General features: G+C 33.7%; 3 protein-coding genes across 4 annotated transcripts in view; 2 read left to right on the top strand and 1 right to left on the bottom strand.

Moving 5' to 3' along the window:
* Window positions 1-10,927, top strand: part of prdx3 (peroxiredoxin 3) — a 254,629-nt gene that overhangs the window by 240,116 nt on the left and 3,586 nt on the right. The window lies entirely within an intron of this gene.
* On the top strand, window positions 86-5,249 carry dennd10 (DENN domain containing 10). The gene is made up of 9 exons (XM_033980047.2): window positions 86-356; window positions 1,189-1,385; window positions 1,476-1,555; window positions 2,307-2,455; window positions 2,538-2,649; window positions 2,739-2,839; window positions 2,945-3,052; window positions 3,465-3,559; window positions 4,218-5,249. Exons 1-9 carry the CDS (start codon window positions 311-313, stop codon window positions 4,383-4,385), a joined length of 1,056 nt encoding a protein of 351 aa, XP_033835938.1. The 5' UTR covers window positions 86-310; the 3' UTR covers window positions 4,386-5,249.
* sfxn4 (sideroflexin 4) lies at window positions 5,276-10,493 on the bottom strand. 2 transcript variants are annotated; one of them, XM_033979753.2, is made up of 14 exons: window positions 10,319-10,493; window positions 10,173-10,238; window positions 9,456-9,512; window positions 9,338-9,367; window positions 8,799-8,853; window positions 8,697-8,722; window positions 8,555-8,608; window positions 7,954-8,016; window positions 7,331-7,399; window positions 7,161-7,251; window positions 6,491-6,606; window positions 6,318-6,403; window positions 5,731-5,848; window positions 5,276-5,653 (listed from the first exon to the last, which is right to left on the bottom strand). In XM_033979753.2, exons 1-14 carry the CDS (start codon window positions 10,355-10,357, stop codon window positions 5,573-5,575), a joined length of 951 nt encoding a protein of 316 aa, XP_033835644.1. In that variant the 5' UTR covers window positions 10,358-10,493; the 3' UTR covers window positions 5,276-5,572. The 2 variants fall into 2 exon arrangements, with proteins under 2 accessions (XP_033835644.1, XP_055083040.1); XM_055227065.1 differs by having other exon boundaries at window positions 5,374-5,653; window positions 9,464-9,512; window positions 10,319-10,478.

Here is a 10,927-nt window from a genome sequence, read left to right as displayed (position 1 = left end):
TTGATTTAATAAGTTATTAGTAATTATGACTTTACTCAGTGAAATGTGCTCTGTGGTGATTGGTTAACTTTGGTTTCCCCGCCTTTCCCGGAAGAAGGAAGAAAATTGGCTCTACTTGAGAAATCTGTTGACAGCAGTTCTTTCAGTTCGCGTATTAACAATTTTTTATACAATCTACAACTCCATAAACGTCACGGGGGGAGGCGTGGAGAACTAGCCAACCTTAGAGCACCTTACCCCGGCTGTGGTTGTCCCAGTGGAGGCGTGTGTCATTTTTTCCTGTTTCTTGTGAGCTCTACAGGTATGGAACATGGCAGCTACTGAACACCAGCTCATGATAAGCGTCGGGCTCATTGGTAAGTACATATTTATTAATCACGCTTCCCTAATTTACTATTTAGTTTTTTAGCCAAAATCTTGAGATGTTGTTGTGGGTGAAGGGCCATCACATGACACCAACGTGATTAAATGAATGAGCAGAAAAGCAGGACAGCAAAACACATCTGATACCACTACAAATTTGCTATTAAGCTAGTTGTGTTGAGCTGATTATTAATCGCATGCATATGAATGATTATCAAGTGTAAACCTATTGTTCTCACATCACCAGTAGGCTATTTTAATTTTTCTTAGGCACAGTTAATCTTCATTTTAAAGATATGTACCTAGTTGGACTACCACAACAAAATCCTATCAATGCAATTATTATAAGTTGACTGCGTTGACTAGCTTTTATGTGTTACTGTTTGATATCTTATATGTTTATGCCATTTTACTGCTATGTCAAAAATTAAGGTTGATCCCAATCCCCATGAATAAATTCATCCTCTGCATTTGACCATTTGACTTTCTTGGGTTGTCAGTCTTCAATTAGTTTAGTTGTTTACATCTCTGAAAAGTTAATGCTATTAAAAAGTCTACTTTATAATGTAGTCACAAAATCAAACTCGTATCAGGTTGTGTACAGATTTCCTTGTCCCAGTAACATATTTTTCAAAGTGTGATATATTGCTGAAGTAAGTATAGAGGATGACCAATAATATCCAAAATCCTAAAGCAGAATTATCCCCAAAAATATTCTAAATATACAATATTATAATAAATAAATAGCAGAATTAAACACTTAAGTAATTAATTTGTATCTATAATGATATATATAACTCATATTTCTACTGTTTGTCCCATCAGAGAAAGATGTGAATGGGGACACTCTGTGGGTTTGGTGTTACCCATTTGTGGACTCTGAGCTGAGGCAGGTGCTGCTGTCTAAATGCTGTCTGTCCCAAAACACTAAGGACTTCCACACTTTTGTTTTTGGCCAATTCAAACGCACATGGTACTACATCAGCACAGTTGAGGTACAGGAGCCGACTGCGCTCAAAAAGGTAAACATTTTGGCATTTTTTAATCGTACAAGATTTAGAAATTATAATGTTTTGGCTAACTGTGTCCATCTATATGTTTTCCTCTTCAAGGTTACACATTTTTCCATCGTAGTTACAGCAAAAGATTTTAATCCAGAGAAGTATGCAGCTCTCAGTAGGATACTATGCAGGTAATGTTTTATTGATGACTCTACAGTACAGCAATTATGTGTTACGCTAAAATTAAGGTGAATATTGTAAGATAATTGCTGAAACTGGTTAAGAATTGAGTAATTTAAGATGTTTTCCCAAATACAAAACAAGCCAATCAAATTTTGGCCTAATCGAGATCCAGTCTTTTCAAAGGGGGTGTTTTAATCTACAGCGATTCTTCCGTCAGTAAAAGAATATGGTTTGGAGCAGAGTTCAGACTTTGAAGGAATGCATTTGGTTATTTTTGTGTTTATGATATTTATTTGAAAGTCTTAATGAAAATGACACAGAAAGCCATGTTTGTTATCTTTTAATCAAATATAATCTGATATTGTTCAAATTTAGGTTTAAATGATTAATTAGTCACTCTTTTCCTTGGTCAGATATAATACAGTATAAGGCTATAACCATTGATCGACTGTGACTAGTCGTAGTTGTGTTTTGATAATCGTGATGGTTACCTGGACTATACAGACTTTAGACTAATGGATACGAAAAGAGCATTTTAGAACAAAGATGGCGGAAATACCAAATCAAAATGTGAAAAAAAATAACTTTCTCATTTTCAGCAATAATACACTCAAATATTCTCTATCTAGAAATTTTCAGTCACAATGTTTCAAGCTTTTATTTGGTTAAAATGTGTTTTAAAAGACTGACTGTACAATAGATGCAATTGTATTTGCATAAAGTAACTAAACATTTCTTATTATATTACTTTACTTTCAGGACATATGTAAAATACGGCAGCCCAGTGAAAATGTTGGAGGCATACATCACCGTCTTCACCAAAGGAGTCTGTCAGAGCGATGAGAACGGCTCCTTTCTCATTAAGGACTATGACGTGCGGAAAGCATATTTAGCTGGTTCTGTTAAAGGTAAAACATTCACTGACAATGGAATAATACTGACAATTATTTTGCAGATTAAATACAAGTTTAATTTTTTACTTTGTTTCAGATATTGTAGCACAGTTTGGTATGGAGACTATTATCCTGTACACAGCACTAATGCTAAAAAAGAGAGTAGTTGTACATCACCCTCGAATTGAAGCACTGTTAGAGTTTACTAGGTAAGAACGGATAAACCATATTTATTGTGTTTTGTTTATTTATTTAAAATGCTATTTAAAATGGCTTCTAATCACCTTTATACTTCTAGAGTTCTTCCAGCATTGGCCTGGCACAGAAAAGACTGGTCCATTTTACATCCATATGTGAATCTGACAGACATTGAATTAGAAGATTTAAATAAATGTTCAGGTTTGTTTTACTTATTTAGAGGTGCAGTAAGTAACCTTTTGGGGTACTCCATCTGCTTGTCTCCATGGAGATGTTATTTAATATATTAAAATACGCCCCCTGCAGGATATGTGGCAGGTTTTGTGGACCCAGAGGTGAGCAACAGAGGAGACCTATTTGACGTCTACGTGAATCTACCAGACAGCATCATCACAGTGTCGCCAAGTGCAAAAGGTACGTCTCTAAAAATGTATAAATATTAGGGTTGTCAAAAATATCAATACCCAGATACTAATTGATGCTGAAACTAGTATCAAAACTAGATATGCTAGAATTGATACTGAAAAAAATCATATAAATAGACAGTTTTAAAACTGTTCAGGAAAGGACAAAAGACCACTTGGTGAGAAACGGCTATTATTATTGTTGATAATTACATTCTATTATGAAAAACATTGTTTTTTTATTAGCATTGTGACATTGTCATAAAAATTCAAATAAATGAATTATTTATTTGTGATATTATTTAATTGTATTATATTATTGTAATATTATGTTTGTATTAATTATTACTAATAGAAATATACACAGTTGTATTATTATTATTTTTATTATTATTAATATTGTTATATTTATGTTGTGGCAGAGTCTATGTCTATGGGAAAGTTGCACAAAGAGATTGGTCTCCTTATTCTCCAGTCAGCGGAGGATGCAGAGAAGTCAGACAGTCAAGTTATAAAGGTAAACTCACCTCTGATCATTTATTATATTCAGTGATGTGACAAACATCATTTGGGTAATCCACATTCTCTGTCCAGGGTGCTAAACTCTGAACCTCCTTAAGCCCTGAGCTGGAACTAGACTGGGGTGGTTTTAAACATGAACTTAAACAGGTTTTAAAGAGTACAAACATGAACATGAAATCACCGACAAACAGTCAGTGAGGACCTGCATTTGCCTTTTGTATATTGTCTAATTATAATGTGTACTCTGTATTTTTGCCTTTTGTAAAAAAAAAAAAAAAGTGGGATAAGAGGTAGTTTTTTCCCACTGATTACATTTTGCTTTCCTATAAAATACCTAAAAAGTAAATTTACAAATGTTGAACCTAATAACTTTAACCTAAACACTATTAGTGACTAGAATCTACAACTCATTATATCACAACAAAAATCTGCATTTGAAATATATTAATTTCAACTGCCCCCCATTTGTCTTAAGTTTTATTGACTTAGAATAGAATGTTATGTCTTCTTAAATCCAGTAATGCATCTCTTTTTCTCATATGATGAAACACCCAGATTCAGTACAATTTTTTTGTAGTCGTCATTTCCTGTTTGCAAATGGTTGAAATTAAAGCTTCCCATTTAAGATTTTGACCTTCCTTTTTTTGTTGCAGGACATTTCAGTAAAGACTAAAGAGCTCGTTACAAACCTGGTGGCCCTGGCTGAGCAGTGTGAAGACTCCAAACTCACTTTAGAGAGTTTAAAACGGCACCATTTTCCTCCAGCCACAGAAAACTTCCTGTTTCACCTGGCAGCGGCCGAACAACTTCTACGGATATGAACCTCCTGTGTAACAATGAGACATTTGTAACTATTGTTGTTCTGCCTTTTTATCACTGCAAACAAACTAGGAAAATATCTTTTTTTATATATACATATATATATATTTGCAGCAAGTTTATACTAATAAGGTAGTGTTTTTATTAATACTATTTCCTAAGATGGTCCATTACAATTTAAAGAATATTTGAAAAGTGATAAAGCAGAAAAGTATTTAAATCTAACTGCTGCACTTTTGAAGATGGTCTAAGTCGGTGATCTGGCTTTCACATTTCTTTGTCATTGTCAAACTATATCATGCCATATTTTTCTGCTTGAAACACACTTTAACAGCCGCTATGATGGTGCTGATGTCAGTGCATAACTATTGTAACAGAGGAAGAGTAGATACCTTTGTGAATCCTAAAATGTTTTTGGTGCCAAACACTGGTGGCATTTCCACTGTGAAATAAAATTACATGTTCAAAGTGAAATTTGTGGCGAGCAGTTACAGGCAGTGACATTGCACAATACGTGGCTTTATCATTTTGCAACATTTGTATTTTACTAATGACTTAACTCCACTTTCTCAAGTACGGTGATGGTGGTAAACTTGACTATTGTGTTTTTTTCTTTCTAAAAAAATACACACTTTATCATTACAATTCAATGCAAAATACATCAAATATTTTTCCCCACATTATTAAATTTATTGAAATGCTTCTGTTCTAAATTCCACATGGACTGATGTATTTTCTTTGCTGCCACAATGATAAATGTTGCCTCCTCACTATTCCAGATTAGGGTGCAATACTGAAACGTTGAAATGCTGAAATAGCTAAATGTATTTTCATAAATTCATTTGATATTCGTATTAATAAATATATCTACAAAATCACCGTATTAGATATCATTGATCCTCACATCCAGCTCTCGGAATGTCAAGGTTTATCAGGATATTTATTAATGCTCATTATATTAAACAATTTGCCCATATACAAATATAAACAGTGCTATTATGGCCTTAACATGCATAAAGTAACACTACAGAGTGCAATGATTTGAACAACTGGTTGCAAGTTTTATATTAATATTAACATAAAAAAATACAGAAAAACAATGTCAGTTTTTGAGGATTTCATTTTAACTTTATGATCCATGTGAATTGAAAGTCTGTACATCGACGTGATCCGACGAGTTTCCTTTCCTCTATAGCCCTCTGTGGTAATACAAGTGTCCTCCTTCCAGCGCTGCACCCTGTAGCTCCTCCTCTAGGTTTTCCTTTTTTATCTGTGAATCAGAGCCAGGGTCATTCCAAGGTCATCATAATGAAAAGGTCAGAGGTCAAAGATCATGGTGCACATTACCGTTCCCAGCTGCGGAAATAAACTGAAGGACACTGGGATCATGAGTCCGAGCAGAAACACCACACTGAAGGGACGGAGCGGAACAAGAAGCAGCGAACGTTTCTGGAAAAATCTAGTTCTGGAAATAAAAACATGCAATGTATTTTTAAAAATTTAATTTATTTATTATTATTTTATTTATTTATTTATTGAATAATATTTTTTAATATAAATTTTTTTAATACCACCTAGAAAAAAATATTGATGGCAATGACACTTTTATGGTAATTACTCCACTGTATAATTATTCACATTCATGCATATTAAATAATTTTACTTGCTCCTCATCTTAACCACTACAACCTCTCCATGGGCTTCAGAATGATAAATAATTAGGACCGTTGTCATAGCATTTAACAATTTAAAACAATAGGCAACAATGTAAACAAAATATAACAATTAAAATGGTAATAAGTATGTTTATGGTGATTACAAATACATTTAGTGACCAATTCATCAGTACCATTGTACACTGATATTGATCCATTTGAGAAATATTTGATTAATAAGAACTTTGGAGGGATTGCATATTATTGTTTGTGTCTTACCTTTGTAGAAGTGAAGCTATGAGATTTGGACCAGCCGCAGTTGCACCAATGAGTGCAGCTCGGGACAATGCAGTTTCCCTTACAGCCTGACGGAAACAAATATTACTAACTCTTTAATATTTGATAATGCTTTCAGTTATTTCAGGCCTAAAGAAGCCCTAAAATATTGTCACCTTTTCTCCTGCTGCTTTGGACAGTCCCACTGCATTCCCCTCTGAGTCAAACACTTGGATCCCATTATCGGTCTCCTCACTTCGGACAGTGGATAAATTCAAGAAAGCCAAAATTGCTAAAAGACAAAATGGTATTAATAAATCAATCTATATTAGTATTGAACAGAGGTGGAAAGGAAATACTGAAAGTGTGTGAATATACTCAATTATATGTACTGCTAGCAAAATGTACTTGGCTATCATGATATTTTTTGTTGCATTTGTACTTTTTTTCTCTATATGCCATGTTCTTTGTTCCATAAAATCCTTAATATAATCCTTAGTACTAGTCAAATCTAATGTGATTTTAGTCCATTCAGATACTGTTATGAAGAAGAATTACACAACACGAGACAGTGTAATCTCTCATTCATCCAGGAGTGGTCCAACTCCTAGTGACCAGTACCATCAAATTGAAAGTGGCTTCTGGATGGGAGCCGAGACATACTGACTTCAAAAACAGTGTCCAGATGATTATCCCTGAAACCTTTTCTACAATACACTGCAAGAATTGTGCTCAATTACGTAAGTACACATTTAGAAATCTACTCAAAAAAGAATCATTACCCTCCAAATCTCCCCAAGTACAGTAACACAAATATTTATAATTCATACAGAAGAGATAATTTACCTGCAAGAGGGACTGGTAGTACTGTCCGACAGAAATTCTGCATAGGGACGTTCCTCACTTGAAGACGGTTGATAATGATTTGAGGAAGAGTCTATGAAAAGAACAGGCAAATACAGTGTACTGTCATTTAATCTAATCTAAAGTTGCAAAAACATGTAAAATGTACCAACCCCAGTGCAGGTCGCATAAGAGACTGTCCCAACATTTAACAAAAGCTGCTTTAAAGATATTTTCTTTTCCTGCAGATAAATACATACAAAATATATAAACACACAAACACAGCAAAAATTATAAACATAAGCAAGGACATGTTTGGTAAAAACAGGTTGTATTCTATATTACATTTATATGTCATACTGTGGGAGATTATTGCGAAAGGACATTTCCATGGAAACATGCAGGTGGATGCCCTCCTCCAGGCCAAATAAGAGTCAAGTTTGTGGAGATGCAAGCCTGCTCACAGTAAGAATTCCTTTTTTTTTTTTTTACATTTTCTTTTTTCATGGCAATAAAAAACATGCTTTTATTTTAGTCTATTTTCTTGCTAAAAAGTTGCATACTGTGGCTTTAAACTGTCACATTACAGATTTGTTGACATGGTTTCTCTGTGATTACTGGGCCTATCCACATAAAAACTAACACAAAGTTTCGGTCAATATAAACAATAAAAAGTCTTTTTTTCTCCACTATAGCTTCAGAAAGTGGTGCCATTATTCAATCCCACAGATGTGAACGCTGTTATGACACTGTCAAACTCTAGAAAGTGAATGTTACTATTGACACTTATATTTACCTTCGCTGATGAAGCATTTCTGTTTGCATAGTTGAATGCAGTGAAGTAGCTCTGCAGCAAAAACTAAAGGAAAAACAAAACATTATTACATTGATGCTTACATATGACCACAGTGGGGGATATTAGCAGAAGTGGGTAGTACTTAGTAGTAGTTACATTTACTCAGTTACATTTACATGGGTAACTTTTTAAAGAAATTGTACTTCTCTAGTAGCATATTCTTAATGCTACTTGGCTAATATTTTAATTTTAATAACAGTACTCTTAAGTAAAAGTTTTGGTTACTGTTCCCACTCTGAATCTACAGGTGATTAAAGCTTTCCTTTGATAATATTAAATGATTTGAAGAGTTGTGTTTATTGCACTGCTCCTTCAGATATGATTTTGTTTTTCTCATTTAATGCACAAATACCAGATTTCATGAATTATTTAATGATCTGTCCCTAAAATAACAAATTACAAATCAGATATTACGTCCCAACAGTTACATGGAGCACTACTTTGTACTTCCACTTGAGTAGTATTATTCTGAAGTAATGTTACTCTTACTTGAGTACAATTTTTGGCTACTCTACCCTCCTCTGGATATTAGATGTATTACCTGGCAGAGAAGAGCAGTTTTGACAGTGCTATGAGGCAGAAACGCAGCATAAACCTGTAAATGACAAATACATTTTAATATCTTTTAATATCTTTCTTTTAATAAAAATGAAATGTCAGTATAAGGGTGGGTAAACACGTACTATGGGAGCTGATATTGGCAACACGGCTGCAAGGAAAATATGACAGAATTAATGTTTTATACAATGAAATATTACAGGTAAATTATGTGTTTAAATACAAACCTGGAGGACGGAAAATTATTGGAAGAACTTCACCAGTGTCTGCATGCACTGATGACTGCAAACACAAAATTATAACAATTAAAGATGACACCTTTTAACACTTTAACAGTGACTGAAGTTACATGCACACTCAAAATATGATTATGAGATTTTTTTTGTTATAAGATCATTAAAATGTAAACAGCAATACATCTCATTTCTTTCTGATCATGGTAACTCACGTCACATTTTGCCAATCCATGTGATTTAAACCATTTTAAAGCTTCAGAAATAAGATAATTATCAGGTTTTGGTATGCATGTGAACAGACCCAATGAGGGCTACAATTTATGTATTAATTAATTTATTTATTTGCTGTAGTTTACAACATAAATATCATCGCTTATTCATTTATTTCCAAACTGTAGTGTTAAATGCAAAAATACAGAGACACGGTGACACCTTACTGTCTGTTAGATAAGTTCTTGAAAAAATACATATTGATTAAATATTAGCTTTATTATGCCTTAACACAGGTTTACTATACTTCTATGACTTACTAGAGCAAGAGTGGCAGCTGTACTTGAATTCTGTAGATCACAACAAATAAAGTGAATAAACCTTTTGAATTACGACATCCACTTTGTACCAGCATCATTACTTTTTGTCAAATCTTACTTTTTCACCTGTTTTTTCTCCGCTTCCAAGAGCAGTGTGAGCCTTCTGGATTTCAGCCTGTTGATAACATGTACCAATTAGTAGAGTGATATGGTATTGCAGTGTTGTCTAATAGGGTGTAATCCTAAGCCCCAAGTTTGTATTTATTGTTGTGGCATTTATTGCAGTATGGCATTAATGTATGGCATTACAATCTCACTTGCATGTATTCAATTACATTTATTTTTGTTACTAAAAATATATATAAAAAGAACAGGCTCTGCAGAAGTAAACTGTAATGTGTCCTGTTTCTTGTCTCCATGGAAACAGATAAGATTAATGTCATATTGTGGAACTCTAGGCCAAGCAATACGTTGTGTTCATGTTACGTCTCAACATTCAGTTTAAAATTGAGCTGGAGGACAGGTCAGAATTCTACTCTGGAATTTGCAGTTTAACTGATTACAGATTACAGATTTGTTGACCTGGTTTATGGTTAATATCTTTGTAATCACTGGGCCTATTTTCTCTGTAAAGATAAATAAACAAACATGAAAATATTTTGTCACAATAGCCTCAAAAAGTGATGCAATTGATGTCAGTTGAAAGGACATAAGATTAATAGTGGAACCAATCTCAAACAAATAATAACATTCAACATTTGTGGATTTCTATTGTGGATTATTACTTCCAAAAACAGTAAATCAGGAAGCAGAACAGAAAATATACATCACTGACATCTGAAGACACCAGTAAAGTTGGATCCAGAAGGTCACACCAGATCTTCAGACGTCCAAGAAAAGACTATAAAGATCAACAAAAACAAAATTGTTCAGTGAATTAATGATCTCAGTCCCATTTGCTGCTTTTTACAGTGAACCTACCTGTCCTTGACCTTTCCAGTGCAATAAATTAGGATCCATTACAAAACCTAAAACGTAAACTTCATATAAATAAAATATAAATACAGTACACGCAATTATATGCTATACACATGCATTATTTTCCTCGTGAGGTCAAATCATGCTTCTGAATGCCTCCAGTTCCGCCTTTCGTCACGTGATTAGAGTTGCGTTCAAGGAGCATGGGGAAAAAAATCAAAGGTCACATTCAAGGCAACTGGACCATGGGTACTGAATTAGCATTCTGCGGTCGCTTTCTCCCTTTGTCTCTGCTATAGAAAGATACTTATGCTATACTTTTACCTGTATTCTTCTCTTTTAAATGTACATGTATTATGAATATTTATATATTTTTTTGTTTCTTATATGATTTCTTATTCTGTGAAGCACTTTGAACTGCTTGTGTACGAATAAACTTGCCTTGCCTATTTATGTTTAGTTTGAGCAGATATGAATACTATTTGTTATTTAAATTTAATACATACATTTCAAAACATTGGTGTCATTGTGTATTATATTAAAACATAAGAGAAAGAAATAAAAAAGCAAGTATAAAAATAATGTTTTCAATGCAAAGTGGGTGTGCGTCCG

The sequence above is a fragment of the Periophthalmus magnuspinnatus genome, chromosome 15 (assembly GCF_009829125.3).
Source record: "Periophthalmus magnuspinnatus isolate fPerMag1 chromosome 15, fPerMag1.2.pri, whole genome shotgun sequence".
NCBI lineage: Eukaryota > Metazoa > Chordata > Actinopteri > Gobiiformes > Gobiidae > Periophthalmus > Periophthalmus magnuspinnatus.
Note: the sequence above shows the minus strand (reverse complement) of the source record. Positions and strands in the feature narration are given on the sequence as shown.

Bases quoted from the DNA above. Each gene is read 5' to 3' on its own strand.
- dennd10 (XM_033980047.2), top strand. From the start codon at position 311: ATGGCAGCTACTGAACACCAGCTCATGATAAGCGTCGGGCTCATTG. The intron at 1,386-1,475 runs GTAAACATTTTG...TTCCTCTTCAAG, and splicing joins AGCCGACTGCGCTCAAAAAG to GTTACACATTTTTCCATCGT. The intron at 2,650-2,738 runs GTAAGAACGGAT...TTATACTTCTAG, and splicing joins GCACTGTTAGAGTTTACTAG to AGTTCTTCCAGCATTGGCCT.
- sfxn4 (XM_033979753.2), bottom strand. From the start codon at position 10,357: ATGGATCCTAATTTATTGCACTGGAAAGGTCAAGGACAG. The intron at 9,368-9,455 runs GTAAGATTTGAC...TGTGATCTACAG, and splicing joins GAGAAAAAACAGGTGAAAAA to AATTCAAGTACAGCTGCCAC. The intron at 7,252-7,330 runs GTTGGTACATTT...TTCTTTTCATAG, and splicing joins CTTATGCGACCTGCACTGGG to ACTCTTCCTCAAATCATTAT.